The sequence below is a fragment of the Numida meleagris genome, chromosome 2 (assembly GCF_002078875.1).
Source record: "Numida meleagris isolate 19003 breed g44 Domestic line chromosome 2, NumMel1.0, whole genome shotgun sequence".
NCBI lineage: Eukaryota > Metazoa > Chordata > Aves > Galliformes > Numididae > Numida > Numida meleagris.
In genome coordinates, this window is record NC_034410.1 from 33,669,800 (window position 1) to 33,697,099 (window position 27,300).

General features: G+C 41.6%; 1 protein-coding gene and 1 long non-coding RNA gene across 2 annotated transcripts in view; one reads left to right on the plus strand and one right to left on the minus strand.

The window, feature by feature from the left end:
- CHN2 (chimerin 2) overlaps positions 1-20,078 on the plus strand; it is a 163,429-nt gene extending 143,351 nt beyond the window's left edge. The window contains exons 8-13 of the mRNA XM_021385921.1: positions 1,433-1,517; positions 4,790-4,963; positions 6,808-6,885; positions 13,412-13,549; positions 14,739-14,844; positions 18,211-20,078. Of these exons, the coding sequence (XP_021241596.1) occupies positions 1,433-1,517; positions 4,790-4,963; positions 6,808-6,885; positions 13,412-13,549; positions 14,739-14,844; positions 18,211-18,382 (753 nt within the window). The 3' untranslated portion in view covers positions 18,383-20,078. The remainder of the gene's footprint in view (positions 1-1,432; positions 1,518-4,789; positions 4,964-6,807; positions 6,886-13,411; positions 13,550-14,738; positions 14,845-18,210) is intronic.
- LOC110393260 lies at positions 19,484-27,268 on the minus strand. The gene is made up of 2 exons (XR_002434910.1): positions 27,131-27,268; positions 19,484-21,017 (listed from the first exon to the last, which is right to left on the minus strand). It is a non-coding gene; the product is annotated as an uncharacterized LOC110393260 (long non-coding RNA).

Genomic DNA, 27,300 nt, shown 5'->3' on the forward strand with positions numbered 1-27,300 from the left:
TGGATGTGGGTAATTGGTCAGGAGTAATTTGTGATCAGGCTCTTTAAAGTAATAATATCACATTTTATCCCTATGTCAGGAAGAGGGGTCTGTACTAAAATCGCTGTACTTCATTTTCCCACTCTGGAGTACAGACTTGTTTATGCACGGTCCTGTGGACAACCGTGGCTAAAACATTAGCAAGCCAAACGCTTGCCTTCAAACTTCACAAAGTTTATTTGAAAAGGGCAGCAGCCAATTTTTATTCTATGAAAAGAGCAACTTTCCCGTCCCACGGGCGGAAGCGGCCTGTCAGCAATCCGCCTCATCAGTAAACACAAACACGTCTGAAGGAAAAGGAAGCAGCCCGAGTGTGCATGATTTATGTTTTGCTAACCTCAATTAAGTCTCTGACCAGAACCGGCTTGTACCACGTCCATTCACACAGGCGTAGACCTCACTATTTACTCTTCTTTTCAATGAAAGTGAAATGCTTACCTTACCAGAACATTCATCTTAAACAAAAAGCTATTTCATACCAGCCTTTGCAAATGCAGTTGAGGAAGCAGCAGTTGTGTGCAAAACATGGCTCAGAAACCCGTGTGATCTCTCAGCACCCAGGTTCCATTATTTCTCCTTATTTACTGATATTTGTACTGCAGTAGAAGAACACTTGCTGTACCGAGAAGGGCCCCTGTGATATATAGTTTGCATACTGCTATGGGGAAAGATGTAGTTTGCTTGTATCACTGATGGACTGCAATGTGACAAATCAGGTCTTTACCCAAGCACTGCCTGGAATGAGTGCACAAATCATTCCTTATCATCCCCAATACAAGTTTATTACAGTCACCATGATTTTTGGTCAGTAGTGTTGCATGTAAATGCACAGGTAACGGCATCATCAGAGACCCGAGTGGTGCTCTCATCATGCTGGCTTTGCACTAGATCTGTGGGTACGTGGCTTTGTGGGAAATCAAAATGGGATGCATCTGTGCCTCTTCTGTCACTTCATTTCTTTCAGATGATCTGCTGAAGTGTGTTTGAATCTCAAAAACATGCTTCGTTGGTTTGACCTCATCAAATAAAAGCACTCACTACAGTTCCTTGGATTATTAGTTTTACTTCTTTCTCCTCTGACTAATGATCCTGGTTTCCTCCTCTCCACTTGAACTAAAATGTCAGCTACCAAATATTGTTTGTTTTTAGTGTTGCACACAGCCCAGTTCTCTGTTACGTTAAGCCTATTGAAAGATAAACTTCAAGATCAAAGCAAATTTCTGTGCTTGTGGTTTATTTCATCTAGACTATGGAAAGATGTGGGCACTGCATGGTAACGATTTGCTCCTACTGAGTCTTCTATTGTTTATCCAGTTTAGTTGTTCCATCTGTCAGACCATCTGCCTCCCAGTGACCCCATTTCTTTTTTTTTTCTCCCTCCTTTATATTGCAGGTCCACACATTTCGAGGTCCGCATTGGTGTGAATACTGTGCCAACTTCATGTGGGGTCTCATCGCTCAGGGAGTGAGGTGTTCAGGTAGCCTGCAAACATTTTCATTCTTTATCAGGAAGTGCTCGGGCATCCATCCCACCCAACCCAGCCTGCATGCCCCGCAGGAGGGACAAGCAGGGGTCACTTTGCAAAACATGCCAAGAAGTCCTCCAGTGTCAATTAGAGCTCTGTTGTTTTCTCTTGTCCCAGAAAGCACAGACCAGTTTTAAAAAGAAATCACATATATGCAGCATCCACAGTCCAGTCTGCTGTTAGAAAAGCGATATCTCTGATAGGGCAGATAAAAAGCATGTCATCTTTCACATCTCACCTCCTCTGCCAACACAAGAAGCACATGGAGCTGTTGGAGCAGGTCCAGAGGAGGGCCACAAAGATGATTAGAAGACTGGAGCACTTCCAAAATGGGGACAGGCTGAGAGAGTTGGGGCTATTCAGCCTGGAGAAGAGAAGGTTCCAGGGGGACCTTGTGGCAGCCTTCCAGTACCTGAAGAGGACCTACAGGAAAGATGGGGAGGGGCTTCTTATAAGAGCAGTAGTGATAGGACAAGGGGAAATGGTTTTAAACTGGAAGAGGGTCGATTTAGACTAGATATTAGGAGGAAGTGCTTTACTGTGAGGGTGGTGAGACACTGGAACAGGTTGCCCAGCAATACTGTGGATGCTCCCACCCTGGAGGCATTCAAAGCCAGGCTGGATGGGGCTTTGAGCAACCTGGTCTAGAGGGAGGTGTCCATGCCTATGGCAGGGAGGTTGGAACTAGATGATCTTAAAGGTCCTTTCCAACCCAAACCATTCTATGAATGTGAAGAACTAAAAGAAATGGAACTACAGCTCGTACCATAACGGATATTCTGGAAGGAAAGATTAAATGTGCTTTCTTTTGGAAAAACAACCCTAGCTGCCCAAACACAGTGTTTTGTCCTATTTGTTTTACCACATTGGCTAGACTGGGAAGAATCGATTAGCTCTTCTTTACTGAAGGTGGCATCCATTCAGCAGTGCCTTGGGACGTGCACGTGCTTTGGTGTATACATTAAGAACTGGCCTTTATGGTATAATTAAGTTTTCACTTAAATGTTTTTACATCTTAAGGAACAAGCTCTGGAAACAGCAGACCCAGCCAGCAGCTATGCTTTATAGTTTGTCTTTTTTGCCACCAATTGTTGAAATGTGCCCTTGTCTGCAAAAAAAAACCATCACCTGTTTCCTGTAAAAATACCATGCGTTGCTGCGAGCCCTAAATAGCCCGCCTCAAGGGAAAGCAAATAATATGACTTCATTTTCCAGAAGGATTCATTTCCTGATGCCTCTATAACTGTATTAGCATTTTAGTAGCATTTTAATTACTTTAAATTTGCTCTCTTGTGAAAAATAATCATGTCCCAAAAATACAATAATCACTGAATCACAATCTTTAGGATTCGGCAAGTGAAATTTTATTCGATGTATGGCAAATGGGGTTTCATAACTTCTTTCCACAGATCTCCGGTGTCTTCCATGTCACAAGTGAATATGAATATGAATATCTTTAAGGTCATTTCCAATCCAAACTATTCTATAACACAGTTCTGCCATAACTCTCTCTACCCTGACCCCAGGCTGTTCCTGAACTCAGGCTGGCACCAAACACACTTGCCCTGACCTCTGCCTTTCGAGACTGGGGGAGGTGATTGTAACATAGAATTTAGACAGCAGCTTGAAGGATTAAAATAGCTTTCAGGAATGCAAAGTTACTGCTATGTCTTTTCTGCCTGTAAATGAATGATGGTATCAGGAAGAATAGGGAAAGTATAGAAACGGAAAATGAATAGTAGTTTGCTTTTAAACCGATATGGTCTTAAACACAAGTGTTCAAAGACTGACCATCACAGAGCTGTGTTTATTCATATACAAAATACTGAACTTATGAAAAGGTTTATTTATCTAGTATGAAACATAATACTCTCCTTCACTGAATTACCAACATTAACTCTTAGACATACGCATTTGGACTTAGCTTCACATACTTGAAGAACAGCACTGAAAACAGTACAGGGAAGATCCTAACAGCAGCTGTTCTCATGTGCTTAGATTTCACACAACAGTAATGCATTATGCAGTAACAACTGTGTGAAGAAACATACAAGAACCCACCAATTCCATTAAATGTGTTGGTGCGTTCATAGTGACAGTCTGATTTTGCTTGATTAATATTTTACCAAGAGTAATACTGAAATGTGTTTCAAATAGTAGAGACACATTTGTATTTTGAATAGGTTGGGCAGTAAGCCAGCGTTTAAAAACAGTAAGCAACTTGCTAGTGATGACACTGGAAGTATCCAAAAGGCACTGAGTGATAGGCATGGCTGGGAAAGCATTAAAACAGGAACCACATTTCTGTGAAATAAAGTAACTCACAATGGTGTTTGTTTTATTGAGGCTTATAAATTCATTTGGCTGAGTGCTTGAATCTATTAGAAAAATTCAATTTGTGGTGATCAAGGAGTCACGTTTAAGTTAATAGAAACTCACCAGTGCAACCAAGAGTCGATTTTGGAATAAGATACCAAGAACAATTTGTAACATGAATCGCTCTTGTTTACATTATGCCTTTCATTGTGTTTTATATGCTCAAACTGACCCATAGACTAAACAGAGGGGTCACTTTGGTCACCAGGGAAGTGGTGAGACTGACTGTGAGGCTATAACTGATGAGCAGAACAAGTCAAAATGCTGTGCAGCGGGGATTTGGAAGGGGAGGGGAAGCACGCCCACTCACAGCTCTGGTAGAGTTTCAGTACTCAAGTGAGCCTTAGGTCCTTAGCTTTTTAGCAGCACAAAGGCACAAGCTGGCCAGCAGGATACCGCCATTCACATGCTCATTTTACAAAAGGCCAAACTCAAATACTCAGAAGCTAAGTCCCACACTTACAAATGCAACACTGAGTGACCAGCATTGAACTGACCCATCCTCGGCAGTGGCTGTCTCCACCAGGCTGGGAGGTTAGGAACAGTCAGAGCTCTTACAGCCTTTTTAGCAACAGTGCTGGGGTTCACTTTGCCCAGCAGAAGTTTTTCATAGGAAATTTCTTTGCTCATCCTTTTTGTCTTTGGTAGTTTTGCAGCACAGTGAACTGTCACCGACTCCTGTCAGTGCCGTACATTGAGAGGCCAGCAAAATCATAGAGAGTGATGTGGAAACAAATGATCTTTTCTATGGAGAAGTTATGCCTCTTGGTTGTGCTGAGGAAATAAATTGTTAGACAAAACCTCTCAGCACGGTATTCATTAGTGAACCTGGCTAACTTTGTTTACAGACTGTGGGTTGAACGTACACAAACAGTGCTCCAAGTACGTGCCCAACGACTGTCAGCCCGACCTCAAGAGGATAAAGCGTGTCTACTGCTGTGATCTGACCACGCTGGTGAAAGCCCACAATACCCAGAGGCCAATGGTGGTGGATTCCTGCATCCGAGAGATTGAAGCAAGAGGTTTGTATGCTTCAAAAGGCAGCAGGCATGATAAAATGACAATGACTTGAATTACATGTTAAGATAAGACAGGGAGTATGCTCTTGTACCATATGGATGGGATGAGAGAAGGGCTTTTTTTAGCATAGGTGATACGTTGCTTTGCATTAGCTAGTAAAATTAAATCATGACATTTCATAATGCAATTTACTGGAATGTGTTCTGAAAACATGTCAAAACAGGTATTATGTTACACTTTTGAAAGGGGTGAACTTTAAAGTGAACTTTAAGTTCATGTTTATGTGTCTTTTTTCATCATTTTGTTTAACATACCTAGAGACACTTCAAGCTTCAGAATAATCAGTTTAAATCAAACCCATTATTAATAACCATTGAGGGCATTCTGTGCAAGAGCACACAGATCGCTGGAAATGACTCAGGCAAATGAGGTCACAGACGGTGGCATTTTGTAGTATCTTGCAAACTGCTCAGATTAGGAACATTTGCATGACACTCACCTGCTGACTGATGGATGCCGTGGCTCAAGCAGCCCTTCGCAGCCCGTCCAGCTTGAGACAGATTTTTGCTACTCAGAGATGCTTGCCAGATTGGAAAAAATAGCATCTTGCCCCCAACACATCTACCAGACACAGTAAGGATCATATAGTTTAATTTTGGGTAGCAGTTGTGTGTGTTGTGCTGCCCAATAAGCCAAATTTCCCTGTCAGTCATAGCTTTAGCACAGAAATCTCATAATGTTGAGTTCGTGGCATCACAGTAATCTGCATAGCAACACATTGATACTAGCCATAGGGATTTCAAAGCCACGCATCATCTCCTGAAATGAATGAAAGATTTACAAGTAAATCCCCTGCACTGCTCTGTAAAGCTCTACCAGGATTAGATCATCATTGCAGGGACAAATAGAATAGCTTGGAGTAAGACAGAAGAGCTTTACTGAGATGATAACAACAGTCAGCTACATTGCATTTGAGATAAAATCACTTACTTCTACATTTATTGATTAAGAGAAAATCTGCTGCCCGCTCTTTTTTTTTCAACATCTTTAAATTTCTTTCTTTAATTGTTGTAGAACTTCATTTTACTTTTACAAAGCTGATTTTGTTCTTAGGAAAACAAAGTGCATTGGGTCCTCTAGATAGGTTAGCACTGTGCATAGGTAGAATAAGGAGCTCTAAGGTTAAAATAAGTAACATCAGTGTAACTTTAACTTGGTTAGTTGTGCCTGCTTTGCTGGGCTGTCCTTCATTTCATGTTGCCTTGGAGTAAAGATGGGAGGGCATAAAGCAGGTCTCTTGTGCTGGAAGAACTGTAGAAGGGATATAGTGATATGGAGAACAGCATCTGTCACATGTATCAGCTGTGTATAAGTGTAGGCTGACAACGAAACTGGGAGCAAGTGTGCTCAAAGGGAAAGGCAGTCTCTTACTGTCATCGTTATTTATTACTAAGCAAATGGTAAAAGCAAGGAAGGCCTCTAAAGCTTCATTAATTATGGACAAATACAGGAAAATCTCGAAGATACAAAGTATAAATCGTGACAATAACACCCTGCCATTAGCAATGTGCAATATTTTCTTCTAGCATTACCTGCTGTGTATCTACTGTCATTTTCTGACTGTTACAAAATCAAAAAATATAAATACCAAAAATCTTTAATTCTGTTAAAAAAGCTATTTAAAATGCCTTTATTTTTCCTTGAATGCTCCAGATTTTCACATTACAATTAATATTTTGCTGTATTGATCAGCCCCACCACTGCTTTTCCCTTGTTGTTTTTAAGCCTGTTGCTTTAAAACCCGGTGGTTACTGAAGGAAAGTTAATTGAGAACTTTTTGTTTCAGGTTTGAAGTCTGAGGGCCTCTACAGAGTCTCAGGCTTCACTGAGCACATTGAAGATGTGAAAATGGCCTTTGATCGAGGTAAAACATTTTTAAATTCTGTACAGTTTTTATTTAAACTTTCTAATTGAGAACTTCTTCATTCTTTTGTGTTTGTATGGGTATCGTGGTAATGAAATTAGCAGAAAAGCAGAAGTACAGAAAACGGCCATTTTTTTGTAGATTTCTTCCATTAATTAGTAGTACTTTTCATAAGAAGAAAATGTATTTCATAGTTGGAAAGATTAACTAAACAATAAATAATACTAGGTAGAAGGCTAAGTGCTTAGGCCATTAGGTGAGCGTTCAACCTAGAAGCACAGCCTAGTTCAAGCATAAGCCTGGATAGTGCCAGGGAAAAGTTGTTGGGCCCTATCTTTAGCATACTCAGTGCTTTCTAATATGGTAATCAGTTTATGAGCTCAAGAAGCAGGAACTGCAACTGAACACTCATTCTGAACACAGCCTTGCAGGAAGCACCACACCACCACACATGTGATTGCCATTTCTGTGTCTGTGGTCCAGATGAGAGGAGCATGGAAGAGATGAGTTGTACAGCTTATTGAAAAACTGTATTAATTGAAATACTGCCTGTTAACCATGATTAGCCTTATAGCTGTTATTAATCGATTTGGCTGATCCTTTTGGTTCTGGTCATGCACACAGTCATTGCACACAGTGGCTCAGCAGGTCAGGACCTCACAGCCAGGTCCTGTCCCACCACCTCAGCCAGGATCAGAGTAGATGAGGTTCATGCCAAGCCCCATCACTGGGCACCTTCCTGGCAGCATGGTAGGTCCGGGCACAAGTTGAGCAGTCAGTCCATGATTCAAGATCAGGATCAGCTCCAGTGATAGTAACCAGGGTCAGACACAGCCTGAGTCATCCATGGGGACAAGGCAGGTCCAGGTCAAGCCAGGCAGTCAACCTGCAGGTTGGGGCACAGATCAGCAAGGTGCACGACCAGGCACAGGCATGACCATGGTGCATATGGAGACAGGTGCAGAGTCGCTCAGGCAGGGACTGGATCCTGAGGCCTGCAGGCCCCGCAGGCAGGAGTTGTGGGGGCCGCATCCAGGTGTGGCTGCTCAGGGCCAGCAAGGTCTATGGGTGCCCTCAGGGCCTGGCACACAGCACACTTACTGTGCCTGAATACTTCTTTGTTTGGAGACAGTGTGTCACACAGACTTCACTGGCAAACAAGTCCAACTATGTAAGCGGGAATTTCCAAAATGACTTTTTTCATTCTATACTCAGATATCCTTTAAAAAATTATACAAGAAGTATGTTGGCTGCTGCAGTTGTGAACATACACACGTAGGTCAGACATCATTTGGGTGAAAGAGATGTCAAGTGCTATGGCTGCTGTTGTACCAAGATACACATTGCAGACATGCTGCGTTAAGCAGCATTACTGAAATGGTCACAGGTCACACAGGTCCAGCTCTGCCTATCTGGCTATATCTAGCCTGGCTAACTCTTCTTTTTGGTGTGTTAGTTCTCTTCTACGTGTGCCAACCTGAACGAAACCCAAATGGGGAAGCACAGGCTGAGGAGGGAAGGGCTTAAAGAACGTAGCCAGAAATTTGTGTCTGAGTGTGACTTGTGTGCTGCTGTAGCTGTCATTCATTTGAAAATGCTTCTAACCATCAGAGTCAGCTCAGTTTTACAGAATAGTCCGTTATTGTTGCTGATATTCCTGTCATAATCTGGTGGCAATGCATACTTGAATTGGAGCCACAGCGGGGAATATAGCGTGATTTACTGGAAAAAGCAGCATCTGTAAACAGGAAGAATAAAGTCACTGGCAGTATCAGATTTCCAAAGGAAAAAGTATGAATAAACACAGAAGCAGAGAAAGCAAGAACCAAGTTTGCATACGCAGAACATGAGGAAGCCTACTGGGCATAAATTAATAAAAAGCTATGTCTTCATTTTCTTTTGACAATCTCCTGAGGGAAGAGGGCTAAGAAAGGAAAGAGAGGATTGCTGTGTTGCCGTGAGTAATGCTAAAAGCAGAGAACAGTGCACAAAAGATTGTTATGAGAATGTATGACTACAGTATTACTGAGACCAGACGCTGAAAACTTCGCTTTCTGTTTCTGAAAATGTTTTCTCCCTGAACTGAGATTGAAAGCAGAAAGTTATCTTTCTTCTTCCTTTTTTTTTTTTTTTTTTTTTTTTTTTGCGGGAAAGGCTCTACAGAAAACAAAAACAGATTTTTTTCTGACTTGTGGGCTGCACAGCTTGAAGGTGTTGTCAGCTCACAGAAGGTTACATTGGCAAAAGATTTCCAACCTGTCAGCTCAGGGCTGACTTCCCTGTCAGATCCAGGCCTAGAGAGACAGGGACCCTCGCCTTTCTTCTGCATCCCCTCCCCTGTGTCACCCTCAGAGCCTGAGCAGCAAGGAGCACAACATCCCAAGGGCATGGCATAGTCCAGATCTCTTCTGTAGGTGTCAGAGCTGGGCGCAAAGGGAGCTGAGAGGCAGGTGCTTGACAGTTTAGAGGCCCCTTTCTAACCATCTGAAATCAAGACTCTGAAAGGAGCTTCTTCTAATAAAGGTAGGGGTAAACACCTTAGCTAGTTTTTAAAATGGAAGCTGAACGATTTATGGAAAGGACAGTACTACATGGTGCCTGCAGTTGCAGAGTGCCATACTCAGCGACTGCAGAGGTCCCCCCTTTCCTTTGTGTCTGAGCCACCCCCAGGCTATGATGTGCTGTTGCGTCTCTAGAAATACAGCTCTTAATAACTGCTTTTGAAAATAAACAAGAAAAGATTCCTGCTATTTTAACACACAGGATGCATTCTCCAAATAATGCCATGAAGCCTTCTGGTTTCACAGCTTTCCTTCATCAAGCTATGGGAGAGAGAAGACAGAATAATGTATGGATTAGGCACACAGGGTCGACTTGGCCATAGGGTCCCTCTCCGGTTACTCTGTTTGCAGCTGAGGGGGTACAATGGACAGAGGTCAGCCCTCCCCGTGACTGATGGTCCCAGTGCTGTCAAAGGGACACTGACTTGTTGCTGCCAGAGAATTACAGTGAGGACTGAAAAGAGAAGCCAGGCTTGAAAGTTAGCATCTCAGGAAGAGAATTGCATCCCACAGAATGTTATTTTGGCTGTAAAGCCGTGACAGTTATTTTCAAAACTGAGAGAAGTTGGTCCTCATCTTGTTTAAACGAAGACTGCCTTCCAGAGCGAAAGCGGTGTAAATACTCGTGCTGTCAGGGAGGGCTGGGCTCGCTGGGGCTCTGACAATGTTCCATCTCAGTGAATTTTGTAATGAGAATGGGGGGAATAATGTGGATTTATTTATCCTTGTGAATGTTGGTGCTGTAAAACAACAGTTGCTCTCTGTGAGTATTGTTGAGCTGTGGCACTCTAAGAGCCATAAAACTCCCATTGTGTGCTTTACCCACAGAGCTGCCGTTGTCATAAATGCGTTCTGTCCTTCCACTTGTTTGTATGACTGGCTGGTACAATACACTTGCTAAAAATATTTTGCTGTTTAATATTACATGAGTACTCAGAGGCGTCCTAACTCATCCTCACACTCCTTTGCTAGTGCGTCTGAAAACCTGTCACGCTGAAAATCCAAAAAGCTACCAAGAAGCACAATAGCTTGGCAAAGGCTGTGCAAGAAAAAAGAAAACATTAAGGGAGAAGGAACTTGGGTAGAAATGTAATTCAGTGTTCAAACGGCATAGCTGAAGCTTTAAGAATGTAATACTTATTCCATTTCCTTCTTTAATAAACTACTGATATATTTCTGTGGCATCCAAAGTCACCTGAAACCTCAAAACAAAGGAAAAAAGACTTCTCTTGTCATAAGATGCTCAAACTCCACCATAATGCAGCAAAATATGTTGAAAGTCAAAGTGAGAAGGAAAAAGGAATGACAGGTTTGGGGTAGGATTAGATTTGTAAAGATTAAATGAACTAGGTGCTTGCAATACAATATAAAAAAAGGATTGTATCAACATATGCAATCTCATGCAGTATCACTGCAGTAATCTGAGGAAAGTTCCTGTACTGAGGTGCTAAAAAGACAGCTGTGGTAATGCAGAAGGTACTGTACCAAACAGATGTATTTCCTGTAATTTGCTGGTGTAGATGAACCTCTGTAAAATAGGTGTCACAGCTTTACCTGCAGTGGATCAGTTTTCTATCCGTAGTGCTTCCAATTTTTAGCGTACTTAAATAAAAATACAGATGCAGGAATTTGGTGAGGATAAGAGAAAAGTGTAGCCTGCCAGAGAGCCTTCAGTGACTGAAAATGAGAGGAAATAAAAGACAATCCAGAGTCTACTAAAGGAAGAGAAAAATTCCACCTTCCCCTAAATATCCACCACAGAAGTGGAGGTGCATTGTGACAGACATATTATTATTCTTAACAAAAATCTCAGAAGAAATCTTCAGTGCATTTCCAATGGATGTATCTTTGTCTCTGAAGTGAAGAGAAAAATTTTGACTCGGGAATTAATGCCTTTTTCCTACAGTCAGTGAACAGAGGTGTGTTTGAAGTACGTTGTGGTTTGAAGTACCTCAAGCCGAAGTGCCCCTTTAAGGAAGCGTGCCGGGTTGCTGTGCAAAAGTACTAAATAAATAACACTTCTATTTAGTGTACCAGTGACCTGGATAATAGATGCAACCTTCTGCTTTACTATATCTGTCCAGATGCAGCTGCTGTCTCCTTGAAAGTGTCTGTTTTCAGTGGAGCATTTTGAGCGCTCAGTGTCCATCAATTAAATAGAGCTCTCCACACAACGCTTTATAGGACTAATGCTACTGGGCCTGGAACGTGTGGATTAAACAAAAGATTGGGGCAGTGTAAACATTCTCCTAGGGGTTATTGATGCTGTATTAAATTAAATGCTGATGGATGTATTCAGACTGCTCAGCTGCATCAAGAAAGGCTGCTTGTTTTAAACACTTAAGCGTATAATCTCCTCTTGATGAGAACATGTAGGGCTGTTAGTCTTAATGAGAATTATGTGCATACATTGGACGGGACGTATCCCTTCAAGATTAATGCCATAGGTTTGTATAAAACATCTGCAATCAATATAAACTGTTTTGCTTGGCCGTGAAAGCCTTTATCACCATCTTAGAAGCAGTGCATCAAACACAGCCCCCTCATCTGTCTACATCAGGGCATGTCTACAAGCACCAGCAATTGTGAGACAAGCAAGGCAGTGGATTTACAGTGTGTAAGCCCCTCAGTGGTAACAGTCTGAACTTGTGCTTTGCACCTCCTGACAGGCACAAGCAGACTCACTTCCATTGCTCCAGCAAGTACAGCCTTGCGTGGCCCCATCATCAGGCGGTCCCAAGTTGCTGCTGACTTTATCGTCACTGCCTCTGGCGAGCAAAGTGCTGTTATCCTCACTTTAAAGAGCTCAAAGGTTTAACTGATCTCAGAGAAGCCCGAGGTGAAGTTGGGGATTAAATCCAGACAGCTGCTTGACTGCTGCCCTGTCCTGTCCCTCTGCTGCCAGGCCCGGAGAGGGCAATGGGCACACCACCTCCAGGGAGGAAGGACACCCGCATTGCTCAGGGCGTTAAGGTGCTGGGTAGTACAGAACAGATTGGACATTTGAACTTGAAAACAATATCCATTCAGCTTTGCTGGTATTACTTGTAATTTCACTCATTGCAAGCCATGTGTTGGGCATGGGCTGAGCAGCAGCGATGGAAATTTCAAACTCACATGGCAAAAAAGTGTTCCATAATGGAGTTTTGAATAACTGTGTTACAATATATGGGAAAAAAAAGGAAAAAAAAAGTATGTCATTAGGGTTGCATAATTCAACTATTTAGCTGTTCATCCATTACAACTATCCGTATTCATTTAACAAATTGCAATCCACATTTGGGAATAAATTGTGTAGCTAAATGCCATAGCATGTCTATTTAAATTCAAATCTTTGCTACAAATAAATAATTCAGATATGAAGACATTAGAAGGCATCTGGAAAATAAGAAGGCTTTCTGACTAGCTAATCAGCATAGATGGATCAGTGCAAGACTCAAAAGATTTGGCTGTGTGCTCTGATTTTTGCTGCTTGTCTCCTGGGGGATGCTGCAAATTTATGTCATTTCTGTATGCCTCTGTTTCCCCAAATGCAAATAAAAGTAGGGGGCTCTACTCCCGTGTATCGATCTGTGGATACAAAATACAACAGCAAGACAAGCTGTACATAGTTTAGTTTTGACATTTAATAAATTGGCCAAATTCAACAAATACATTATTAACATGACTTTTTCATCCAACATTAAACATCCTATGTGAGATGACACACTGCAGGCACTGTTCATGCAATCACCAGCCTCACCAAAAGATGTCAGCTAATACATTATTTACTAAGTGATATGGAAACGGCCATTCCTCATTCATCCACTGTAAAGTTGGTAGCAATATATTCTCATTTAAGCCTTCCAAATGCTTTCAGGTTGTTTTTTCTTGTCAGGTTGGGCACAGTAAATCTGAATTAAGTCCTGCTTTGCTTCAGTCAGAATTAGACTGTTTTCCAAAAAGATTTCTTCTTTCTCTTCCAGATGGTGACAAGGCTGATATTTCTGCCAGTATTTATCCAGACATAAACATTATTGCTGGAGCACTGAAGCTGTATTTCAGAGACTTACCAATTCCTGTGATCACCTATGACACCTATTCCAAGTTCATAGAGGCAGCAAGTAAGTATTGCATAGTAATTTGTACTGTTCTTTAATTACATTTCCCATACATAGCACTGTTCACATTAAAGACAGACAACAAATTGGAAACAGGGGCATTTCTCAGCCATATATTTTTCTTAAATGAAACTTTTGCCTGATTGTTAATGTAGAAGGAACATCATGCAGGTAAAAAAATGAAAATAAATGTAGAGTATAAAAGTACTTGACTGTTTAGCAAAGAATGTGGAGATCTGTGGTACCTAAGAAGTAGCACACTTTCTTCTTTAAAAGTATCCTTAGTGATTTTGAAATGGCAGTAGATCGATAAGCAAGAGGTCTGTGTCACCATGCTGGGTTCACCTTCTGGTCACCCAACCTTGCAGCCACAGGCAGCTTTTGCACTCTTCCTCCTTAGGCAAAGAAATTATTTCATAATTATTTTATATTTAAATGTATTTTATAACTTATAAATAACATGCTCAGAGGAAGCAGTTCCTATCACAAAATACAACAGTCTTTTAAAAGCAGGACATAAAGATTCTTAATCTTCTAAAATTTCAGGTTCCTGATGCCATTTTTATGAAAAGTCATGCAACAGATACAAACTTGACTCACTTCATATTTTTCATGCAAAATACATGTAAAACCCAATCAGATTTTTAGAGAGATTGCCACTCTGTAGTGAGCACCAATGTTCTCACATCACTGATCCCAACGTATTTAAATACGTTCAGCAATTTCACCTGCTTGTGTAATTCCATGTTACTTCAGTCTCTCTACCTAAACTTTGGCACAGTCCAGTATAATCAAGAACAGTCTCTGAAGCACATATAGAATATATGTATAGAATATCCACACTCCCATCTGTTTTGGATGTCTAATTGAAGTAATCTTAAGTGAGATTTAAAGAGTCAGTTCCAGACAGTGTATTATGAAGAACTTAATGATGCTTAGGTACTGTACCTACTACTGTAGCTAGAGCTACAGACTGCAGAGATGACTAGGGTGGTTTTTGTTGCTGATTTCTTTGTAAAGCCATTCTTTTGAGAAGTTGCTGCTATGCTCCCTGTTTATGAGTTTAGTATTTATCCCTGCAAGCACAATCAGTGGCTTGTGAAGGACTCCATAATGACAACTTAGCTTCCTGAATTATCGCTGTTTACAAATGAAAGGCTGTATTAACATTAATATGTTTGGTGTTTTACAGAAATCTCCAATCCTGATGAACGACTAGAAGCAATACATGAAGTGTTGATGTTACTCCCTGCTGCTCACTATGAGACACTTAGATACCTAATGATTCATCTCAAAAAGTGAGTTAATTGGCATGCAGGATAATTCTTGAAGAGCATAGCAATTTTCTGCTTTGAAAGAGCAGTATTACAGAAAATATCAATAAAGCCTCCATTCCAGAACTACCACTAGAGCAGCAACATTACAGACAGACAAGCTATGTTTGTACAAATGCCTATAAACTATGCATATATAGCATATAGATCCTTCTGGCAGATCATTGCAAGCCTTTGAAGAGTTAATTGAGATTTGTCACATTTCTCTGAGACAGATTGTATCTGAAAAATTACCAGAATGGTAGATAGAGAAGTGTTAGATGTTCTGTGGCAAGTCATTTGATCATGCCTTCCTTCTGCATCCCCTTACCTCCCGCTCTGTCCTCCTGTACTATACTCTAAAAGGAGGGAGCTGTCTCTCACTAGTTGTTTGCTCACTTCATCTTTAAGCCATGAATCAAGCGAGGCCTCTTTTATACTACTAGCAGAAGGAATACAGGCAATTTCCAAGTATTTCATATTTCCTTTGTTTTTAAACAGAGGTATAGGATGCCTCACTCTCATTAATTTCAAGAAAAAAACGTTTTTCAAACTTATACTAAAACCACCTGGCTACTTTGGGCATTTGCATGCCTCAGAAAGTCTTGTCTGGAAGTGTTTAAAAACTGAAGCTGAGTGAAGACTGAAACAGACATCTCAAAGCAGGCCTCCCTGTAAGAATATATTGCCTGAATATATTTCAGAATATATAACCCTTTTCTCTGGTTAAAGTCAGTGATGCTACTTGGAAACGACAGAAAAGGGGATAAGGGAGAAGTAAAACTACTTGCCTTTGGAGAATTTTCTGATTTTGATCTGCATATTCTGCACTATTAATACCAAAGTGAAAAGAAAAAGACCTCAACTCATGTAAAATTGCATCAGAGAGCTTGTGTGAAGTGCATTTCATGCTTAAGCAGGTTCTCATTATGCAGAGACTTTTCTTCGTTGGCTCAGGTCATTACACGAAGTAATTTTTCCTTTTGATGAGACATTACCTGGGCATGCAGGATCACCTGGGGACTCTGCAGAAATGAGATGTGTAAACACCCATCCCTGTAGCATGTCTGCGTGGACAGTTCAGGATGAACCACACCAGCTTTTAAGAAGGCCTGTGGAGGCTGCAGACAAGCCAGGGACCAACATATAGGATCAGTGTTTTTATGTCCTGGAAGCAATTTTTTAATAGCCAAGAATTTGTCTTCTTTCTCTTTCATGAACTGCAGTACAGGCTTTTGTTCAACTGTTGAGCTGAACTACTGATGAGACAAAAAATACTCAATCAGCTGATTAATCCAACTCTCTGAAATACTTTCAAGCCACACAGTACATTGCTCTCCTTTTCCAAATTTAAGCTTTCAGCATCTGCACTAAAATCAAGTGCATGTCAGTTCCTGTGGAGAACTTGACAGTGAGATCTGAATGAGGAAGAGGGAAGGTTCTAGGTTGAGGCTATGCTGTTCTGTAGGTTAAACATAGGGTCTCAACTCCATCCATAGAGTTATTCCTGCATAATGAAAACATACAGTGTTCAAGGAGTCTTTTATGTAAAGACAATAGGGTCACAGCCTCTACAGTAGCATTGGTTATTAACAGAAAAGAAACTGCATTGAGTTGTTAGAAGTACTTCATATTTGTTTATCAATTGAAAGGGACACAAAATTGAGGTCAGTCAAATTGGAACTCCCTTTTGTCTATCTATTTATTGCCTTTCGCCTTCCTCCATCAAAGGAATAGCCTAGCATAGTCAGGAAAATCCAGCAGAGGATAATGTCAGTAATGAAGAATGAGTTTGTCAGCCAATTAATTAATTGCTATCTTCAACTGAATCAGAATCTTCTTTCTGGTAACATTTTACTCAGAACTGGAGGAAATACAGTAGAATGAGCAGTCCCCCCTGTGGTGAAACATATATAGCTCCATCCACACTGAAGCTGTGCAGCTGAATCTCTTCCGTGGACACCTCAGGCCTTGCCGGCAACAAGCCCCATATACCTGCACAGAGGTGCTAGTAAGATATATAGTGAGATGTATGTGCTATTGCACAGCTGTTCAACATTCCTGTTGTGTACAGGCACAGGTGGAAAGCAGTGTTGGGCATATACTTGCACAATTAGTGGCTGGGGCTAAGCAGCCTTGGTTTGCCTTTTCTCCTTGCAAAGCAACAAGTAACCTATCTGTTAGAATGTGGTGATGCATCTGTGAGTGGGGGCACTAATGAATTTCTGATCCAAAAGAAAAGAGAAACTGTGGTTTTCAGTGATAGTCACTTTGCAGAGAGCTGGTTGTAGATGGAAAACCTGATCTTGTATGGACCTTGTGAATGAGAAGGCCAGAATGTCTCTTTTGTTTTCCAACCTCTTTGTGCTCCCCTGGAGGCATCCACTGCCCAGTTACAATCCAGTTGTGAATGACTATGTCCAGGGGCGGTCCCAGCTGTTGACAGCAGAACTGGCTCCAACACCACATGTGCTCCACCCTGGCAGAGGGTTTGTGTGTGGAGGAGTTGTCCAGCTTAGCAGCAGCATCTATCCAGAAGGGACTGCAGTGCAAGAACTCTCTCAAGTCTGAACTCAAACGCCAAAGGATTGCTATGATAATGCTGATATGCTCCAGTTGTACCTTGCATTTTTCAGTAGGCCTAAGGGCCTTCCTAGGTGAAGGATAGATGGCATTTGTAGCCACCTGACTTCTATCTGGATAGAGCTTTCCTACAAAGAACAAAATACACACAGCAGCCCATCTTTCCGGGCTGCTTCAGCTTTCATCCTCTTCCTAAATATGAAGAATAATAAAAAAAAACTCAGTTGTTGGTAGGCCTGAGACAGCCAGGAAGGCAGAAATGTGTGATCAGGTCGGTTGTCGGTTGCTGAAGGCTGGAAGCATCTCTGTGAGCAATAGGGCATTGGTAATCAGAAGAAATTCTGGGTCCATAATCAGGAAGCGTGTCCATACCCAGCATGACACACACTAAGCACAACACAGCTGTAATTACTGCAGTGTAGGAGACTGCTCCATGCATGATAATTTCAACCATGATTACACTTCTCAAAAAAGCAGTTACCACTAATTCTTATACCTTAATGGATATAATAATGGAATAATCACTAAAGAGTTGCAGGAGGAGTTTTTAAAGGCTCTGGAATACACAGCCCAACCATAATTGCATCATACTTGCAATGGAAATAGTTACTGTGGAAATAGGTACTATATTGAGGGAGAGTAAAAATTGTTACTGAAAAATACCATTATCAGGCAATGCTTGATGTGAAGCAAGACTGCAGGTTAGGATGCAATATGTATTTTTCTTCGGGGAAGTAAACAACTACTTACTTTTCTTTTCTGTTTTAGGGTTACTTTGCATGAAAAGGAGAATTTTATGAATGCTGAAAACCTGGGAATAGTGTTTGGGCCTACTTTAATGAGACCTCCAGAGGACAGTACCTTGGCTACTCTGAATGACATGCGGTACCAGAAGCTAATTGTACAAATTTTAATAGAAAATGAAGATGTTCTCTTTTAGACAAAAATGGGCACATCTTCATAACCACTTGTTTTAAAACAATTAGTTTGAAGGGAAAACAACGTTTCTTTAATTTTTAAAAAAAAAATAAAGGAAAAGTTCCTTGGCTGCACTTCAGTTTCTGCAAAGCTGCAGATGGATGCCAAAATGTTTAGGGAAAGCCTGTGTCTCATAGACATATGCCTCTTTGTAGAAGGGGAAAAAAAAAGGTCAGAAAAAATCCTCTCACCTTGTATCTTTTGCCTTGCCTCGGATGTATATTTGTTTTGAGAAGCTGCAAACAATTTTATTATTAACTTATTAAGAAACACAAAACATATTTTAATATGGCTAGAGAAGCAAAAAGGTACTTAATCAGTGTTACTAGTATACAGCTATACATTTCCTTCTCCATAAGACATAATTATATATGTCAATTGTGAAACAAAACTTATATTATATAGATATTTTTCCTTTACCTAGCTGAAAGAATGGCATTTTATTTTAGCAAACTATAAATCAATGCGGTGCATTGATTGTTTTCCACATAATTCTTTCCTGCATTTTTGCTATGATATATTGAAAACAATTACCACGAATGCAGTATTATCCTGACATACCTCTTTCATGGCAAATGTTTTAAAGGAGAATCTTTTTCTTGTGTGTATTCCAACTTTCCTTAGGTTTCTTTGCATCTAAGCACTAGCATTCCAAGATTGTGTAGTACACTTTTAAGCATTTTTGTATTTCCCTAAACATTCAGTATTTTCTCGCTTTTCTTTTTTATTTTTACTCCCATATAAAATATGGTATTGAGAATTTTCAGAAGTCCTGGTGGTAGGATCAGTTTCACATGCCAGATATTTTTTTAATTATTATTACATTAGTATGTAAGTTAAGTGATGCTGGGACACTGGATATTTTCTGGCCTTGTTGAAAAGTTAGCACTTTTTTGAGTTAAATATGAAGGATTTGGTTTTTCTGTAAAAATCAAGCTATGTTTTGTCATGTTTCTGTATTTATAAATGTACAGTAAATCTGCTGAAAATGTAGGTTATTTCTCTTGAATGTGTTCCAGATGGTTTGTTTTAAAAAGGACAAAAAAACACAAGAATATGGAAATGTGGAAGTTGGTAATTTTAATTATTACCAAATTTTAATATTTTTCTCCCCTCACAAACATTGACTACAGAGTTCATTGTCTAACTGCAACTTATCCCTAATGTTAAAACTGTTTCTCAGCATGAGATGTTTCTGCAAGTATAGAAAATCAGCATACTTTACTACCAAACTCAATTCTCAATACAAAAGGAAATATAATAATCCCTCCTCTTGGTCATTTGTATGATATAGTGGGTAACTCAGTTTCCTGAATTATTTCAGGGAGCACATGTTTCTATTCAAATTGAAAAAAATACGTGTAACTATGATAATGAAGGGAAGTGGAGGGTATTACTGTAAAATTGTTGTCTTCTAGAGAAATAACTAAGGGCTAGATAGATTAATCCAGATTGCAGAGCAAATGCTAAATAGTCTGAGTTCCCAATACTTCTATAGATCCTCCTGACTTGTACAGGACTATTTGTTGTAGGTTATGTACTACTTAATACTGTCATAAAAATGATCTGGAAATGGTTTTATTTTGTGAAGTGAAATATGCTTTGTAATTTATGATAGTGTAAATGGAAGGAAAATCCCATTAAATGTGTTAAAGAGTTCTGGTGTCTGTCACTGACTACATGGCAAACTGCCAAATGAAAATCAATCATTAACTAACTACTGTCCTGGCATGGCTGGAAAACACTTGGAAAATGTAGAGGAGCTTAATTGAGGCAAGCAGTTGCAGATGGGTACTTAGGAGCCTATGCAACCAAGCCTCTGTGCACCAGGATTTACTGCAATCACTCCGAACCACCTCTGTGTAAAACTTCTAGCAAGCAAAGAATCAAAAATGTCAATTCAATCCATCTTAATGCTTCCCAAAAATCAATGCCATCATAGCAGTTTTCCACTCCCTTGAATGCAGACATTTGCCTAGCAATGATTTTCTTTATTTTTTTTCTATTCTGTTCAGTAGTGTGTTATTTTGTAAAGGCAGAAGCAGTATTCTAGTACCATTATTCTTATTTTTGCAGGAAGACAGGCCATTCTGCTTCTGTTCCTTCCTTCCCCTCTCCCATTGGCGAACTCCTAGTCTTTGCATGTCTTACAGTCTGGGATCTTTAACACATGTCCCAGCCTAAGGATTCAAGCAGGATGTTCAGAAATAGCCAAGCAGAGCATCTCTAGAAGGACAGGAGTTTCTCATGTGTTCACGGGAGTGTTGAATACAGTTCTGCACCTCAAAGCCCAAACAGACAATGAAGTGTCCATGTTTGCTCAGCTAACGTGTGGTCAGTGTCCTCAGGGGCTTGCTGTGGAGATAGTAGGCTCCTTTCACCTAACACAGGACACAGCTACGTGGCCTGGGAAGCAGGTGAATGTAGCCAAGCGTTAGAGCCTCATTCTTCTCCAGGTCCTTGAGAAGGCCATTGGTGGGCTGCTGCAGGGGCTGCCATCTGCCATTCAGCAAGCCTCATCTCTTAGCAGGGTGCAAGCTGCTCTCCACCCCAGCAAAGCTGGTCCCTGTAGATACCACGCTGAGATGACTCACCTCCTGTAGAGCAGAAACGTCTTAGTCGTGCTAATAAGACATAGTGTGGAGTTAATGATTTATAAGGCAGTCACTTTCATCAGTTCTATGGAACTGCTGAAGTCTCTTCTTTGTGGCTGAGTCATTGTGCGACTCACTGCTGCCTGGTTTAAATATTTTGAATCTGATGGGAAAACTAGAGGAAATGTTTCGTGAGAACAGTGCAGTCTGATATTTACAGCTGTGTCCCACACACCGCAGAGCCATGCTTTCCCCCTTATGCCCACACCAGCTGGTTTCCTCGCCTCCATCCTCTGGCCTCCCTGGAGTCCCCTGCTGCACAGCCCGCCCATCCCATCCTGGACAAGAGGCAGCACATGCTGTGCCTCCCTCCAAATTGTGTGCAAGGCTGGATGGGGAGCTGCCCAGGGGTTTCTTCAGCCGAGATACTGGGTCTGGGGCTCTGATCTGGGCTCTTCCATTCAGACACTAGTTGTCAAGAAACTTAATTCTTCCTCTCTCCCACTGTCAAATATCATTGAAATTGGACAAAAGATTCAAAAGTTACTGGGAAAGAATTTGCAAAAAGAGAAACAAAGAGCCTACAGACAGTTTCCATGGGAAAACTTAGAAATGAAGTTACAAAGAAGACAGCTTTGCTCTCAACGCCACTGCTCTGTGAGCTGAGGTCAGTTTAAGCTACAGAACAGGTGATTTCATTTTACTTCTAAGCAAAAAGTATGGCCGCAGTTTCCTGTGCATGTAGCAGTCTCAAAATATACAGATGAGATCTGAGGAGGTAGATCTGCAGAGACACTTGACTTGAGACGCTGGGAAGGGTTATATCAGGTTTGGGATCTCTTCTGAGATGAGCTGCTTGAGGAGACATGCCAAATTTTGGATAAAACTGTGGGTATCTTCCAAAACCCTGGTGTTAGTAAGATCTGTGAGAGGTGCCTGTGGTAATAATCAGCTGGGTTGAAAGAAAGTTTAAAGTCCCATTGCCAAAGAGGTGAAAGTGAGCATAGGTACTGCGAGCAGTTTGCGGAGCACGTGGAGAAATCATGTCTTCTGTGATAAGCTCAAACACACACAGTGCAGGTCTGTACAGGCGGGACACTGGGAGGTGCCTAACCATGTTGGAACAGGGCACAACCTGGGCTCACACGTCTGCAGGGAGGGCACTGCCTGAGCCCACCTTGGCTGCTGCTCTCCCCTCTCCCATCCCACCTTGAGGAGAAAACAGCCCACAGCCACAGCAGTGGGACCCCCAGCCGCTCCCACACGCAGCTGAGCTCTGGCAGGACAGAAGCTGTCTGCCATTCTTCTTATTTCTTTATTGACAAGTACAGACTAAAGGTCTGCAGAAAAGGGAGGGAGAAGATTTGAGTGCCAACAGACCCCACTGCCAATAACCAGGAACCGATGAAAACTCTGAGCAGGAAGGGAATTTGCACTTACACAAGAAGAATGCCATCTAACTGGATCCTCAAAGCAAAATTATATTGCGCTATCCTCCCAGGCTATCTAAAGGCAATGAAGAGACTCTTATCTCATTGAGATAAGAAGAGAAAGCGCATCAGTACATTTTATGTTCCCTAGCCAGTAGAGATTCATTCCTTGATTAAAGATCATGGTTAAAATTCAGAAATCTGCACCTTAAGAAATGGTGGTTATTGCTGAATGCTGTAGAGCCTGTGTATTTACGACATCGGTGGATCTTACTTGGCCCATACCTTACACTCTCTTTCCCTGAAGGCATGGTCTTGTGGTTGTAATTATGCTGATGCTATGGATAAAACTGGGATTGGGAGTTCAAACAATCCAGCCTGAAGGACCTGGATTATTGCAGGGTGGCGTAAGGACTGCAGCTAGGAAGAATGCATGTGTCCGCTGGGGCCTGTACCTTATAAGCTGCAATAGAAACAAGCAAGGGGTTATAAGTGAAGAACTTGTCAGGGTTCTGTGTATATTGTTCTTGGGGTGTCGTGAACCAAGCTCACCTCTGAATGCTGGAAGCTTCATTCAGAGTGTGGTCCTGTTGGGCCTGACGAGGAGTCAGTGTTATCCCTTTTCTCAAAAATATGAGCCATTTGTCAATATTAATAGGAAGGTCAGAATGAGGACTAGGGTTAAATTTAGGGTTAGGAGCTATAGATCCTGAAGAATGCTAATTGCTGCTGACAGTATTTGAAGATATCTTACTTTCTGTTCTATTGTCAGGCGGGTATGTGTATGCCCAGTGTGCACAAAGGTCCAATTTACTATGTGCTGCTGCCCAAGAACATTAAGGAAGCCCAGGGTACATAGGTGTTTATAACAAGGTAATGAGGTTGGGGTTAGGTTAGGAATCCAACACTGAGGAACTTGTTACTGGATGCTGCACAGCCCTCAGTATTAGGAACAGGGCTGATGTCAGCCCTGGGGGACAAGAGGGGAGAGAGCAAGAGGTGTTGTAGACACAAGTCTAACAGTTACAATTAAGGTAGGAATTAGGGTTAAACTTAGGAAATCTGAAGCCTGAGAATCAGGGTTAGTGCCAATATATGTGGAGTAACATCTCTACTCATACACTGCACTGATAGGCATTAGTGCTTTAGGTCTGTTTTCCTGAAGCTTTGGGCATTCATTTTAGGCATGGGAATTGTTAGGGTGATGCTTCAGAATCAGAAAGGTGTCACCTGTGGCCTTTGAAAGTATTTTTTTCTAGAAGCACTGAATCAAAAAATTGTGATTTAGTGCCTATAATACTGAAATGGCCATGCTGCAGCCTATCAAACTGGTATCTTCAGTCCCTGAGGCTGAGGTTGTTCAGTACATGTCCTAGACTGTGGCATGAGGAGTGGTTGTACATTGGCCTGTTTGAGGGCACACGACCTGTTGCAATAACGCTGGAGGACTGTGGAGGGAGACAAATTGATGTTGTTTTGTCCATTCTGTGTAGAAGTAAACCTTTGCTCTTACTGTCTCCAAACCATGCCTGAGCAGTGGGTATTAAATGACATTAGGCCACAATCACACCAGGGAGTCACCATTAACACTAAGACCAATTAAGAGGCACAAATTTCAAACTCACTACCTGGCTCTTTTTTTTTTTTTTCTTTTTAATTGGCAATACAGTCATAGGCTGGGTGCGAAATGCTCAATTTCTTACTGCATGATGCAGTCCCACAGCATTAAGCAGCAACCTGGAGTTAGGAGGGAAAATGTTCCCCACTACAAAATGGCTGGAGTCCTTCGCCACTGTTATAGCAAAGGCAAAGGTTTGAAATGCTGCCAGCACTTGGAAATCTAAAGCTTTAAGAACTGACATCATTGCAGACTTCTTCAGAGCAGACATCCTAATGTAGATAGGAGCCAGTTTTTATCATAGAATCATAGAACCATGGAATTGTAAAGGTTGGAAAAGACCTCTAAGATCATCTAGTCCAACCACTGACCCATCACCACCATGCCCACTAAACCATGCACTTCCATGTCTTCTTGTAGTCTTTTCCTGTACCCATGGTCCCTTGGTTATAATTAACCATAATTAGTGGGCTGACAAAGAGCTCTGCCCTCTGTAGGTGCCAATTTTGTTTGTTCATTTCTATAGGAGGCTCAAACTTGTCCTTGGCCTTAAGGTTAGCATCCAAAGTCCATAATGTGTTCTGGATGGTCTGGGGCTTCAGAGTGAATAAGAGATCTGATAACAATATTCACTAACACCCTTTATTCTTCTGAGGACATCATTTGATCCCCTTGGTATAACTGTAGCTGCATTTAACATATTGGAGTTAAAATTTCTCTTGTGTTTTGTTTTACTCTCAGTTTGAGATATGAAATTAAAGTTAGTCCTTGGGTATCTAAATCTTGAGAATCCTTGTAAACTTCTGAGTTCTGGAGAACCAGCAGAGCTGTGAAGAGAGCTGATGTCAGTATGGTCCAATCATCCTCAAAAGGAGTGTGTTACAGCATAGGAGAATAGGCCATACAGTCTCCTTTTACAGTGTACTGGGGTGTCTGCTACAATCCGGCACATCCACCCTAGTTGAGACTACAAAACCACATTAGTTGTTATCCTCTCTTCCTGAAAAAAAAGGACAGAATTTAACCACAGCAGTCATAAAATGAAACTACTATCTAACTTCCAAGCACTGATAGAATCATTTAAGACCATTTTGCTTTCTTTTAATATCAGTTTGATAAGTATATGCATACCGAAGTAATGCAACAAGTACCGATGGAGTAAGAAAGGAGCAGAACAAAAGTTTTTCCCTGTCAGAGATGTTTTTGCATAAACACTCATCTTAGTGACAATCTCAGCTGTGCTGCGGCTGTCTGTAGCAGTGACTTTCAGGAACCAAGCAGGTTTTGCCATTCTCCCATTCAGTTCTATACGCCCTCCCACTCACACCATCTCTTACAAAGCTTTCCCAATGGCTTGTCCCCTTTCAGGAGACCCTACTTTCAATAAGGTGCCAAAAAGGACAAATCTCATTGCAAGATTTATGGAAAACCAATGAAAGTTTTGTGTTAAGTCAGCTGAGAGGTTGGGCTTACGGTAATCAAATTAAAATAAGAAAAGTAATGTATCAGTGAATGTTTTGTATAAGCCTACAGCCAGGGTGGAAGTTTTAAATGTCAACCTATAATGCTCTGTGAAGAGGACTGTTAATAACTGCACAAACTCCATTTTCCCCTGGCACTTTTGGGGTCACAAAGACAGGAGAAATGCTTGTATTCTTTCTCCATAGATTCAAACATGTAGCATAGCAATGGGTTATACTCACTGCAGGAAACTGGATCCCATGGTTTCAGAGCCCAATGCCCTGATGCTGTGAATCTCAGAAAATAAGAGTTGTTTACTAGTGAGGATGCAACTCTTTTCTTGGTAGAAGTTACTGATTTATTCCAGAATAGAATTTTTTTTATTATTTATTTATTTTTTATTTTATTTTATTTTTTTTGCTGTATGACAGAGTGCTTTCAAGTGTGTGTCTACATGCACATTTCCCAGTTCCAAACCCTTTGTGTTTGAAGAGAGCAGTTTACGGAGCAATGTAAGTGTACACCCTGTCTCCTCGCACAATCACCTGCATTCTCCAGGCTTGATGTCTCATCATTGTGGGCCAGGCAGTGACAGAGGTTGGGCTACAAAGAAGAGAAGGCTGAAAGGTCACTGCTTCACAAACTGCTCCACAGGATAATGAACAGCCATGAGTAACAGAGAGGGTGGCAGACCAGAGGGCTGATAGGGATCAGATGAATTTTACATGTCATATTTCTCCAGAGGACTAATGACTGAGTTTAACACATAGCAAATCTTTTTTCTTCTTTCTGGTTGAATGAAAAGAGGTACTGTGTTCAGTTTTGGACCCCACACTACATGAATGACACTGAGGCCCTGGAAGTGTCCAGAGAAGGGCAACAAAGCTGGTGAGGAGCTTGGAGCACAAGTCTTATGGGAAGCGGCTGAAGGAACTGGGATTGTTCAGTCTGGAGAGGAGAAGGCTCAGGGGAGACTTTGTTGCTCTCCACAGCTGCCTGAAAAGAGGTTGTGGTGAGGAGGTTGGCCTCTTCTCCCAGGTAACAGCGACAGGACAAGACGGAATGGCCTCAAGTTGCACCAGGGGAGGTTCAGGTTGGATAATGGGAAACATTTCTTCTCAGAAAGAGCAGTGATGGATTAAAACAGGCTGCCCAGGGAGGTGGTGGAGTTACTGTTCCTGGAGGTGTTCAAGAAACGTGTAGATGTGGCTCTGAGGGACACAGTTAGTGGGCATGGTAGGGATGGGTTGGTGGCGGGACTTGATGATCTTAGTGGTCTTTTCCAACCTTAATGATTCTATTCTACATTTCTACGGCCAGCATCACATAACAATTCAAGGTTCCACATAAAATATAACTAGTATACATATCACATTGCACTGTTTTTGTTATTTTTTTTTCCTCAGCATTACAACTACACTCCCTTTTTAAAGATGCCCAACTAAAGACAATTCTATTTTCTTCAAGGCTACAGAGTGCTCATCTACATGCATCATGTGCACAAACAAAATACGCAGCCGGTACCTCTGGACGTGTTACAGCCTCAGCCCTGCCAACGCAGCACCTGTAGCCCTGTATTTCATTACACGCTTGCGGCGCTGCCTTACCTGAGAACCGCTCCGCAGTGCCCTCTCCTCCTTCCTGCCCTTTCACTTCAGCTGTGCTACCAACACCGTTCCCAAGCGGTGAGAGCCCCTCTACCTGCTCGCCCACCCTCTGCACAGCGAGAGAACTCCGCCCCTCCGGCCCCCCAGCCGAAGACCCCCGGGCCGGGCCG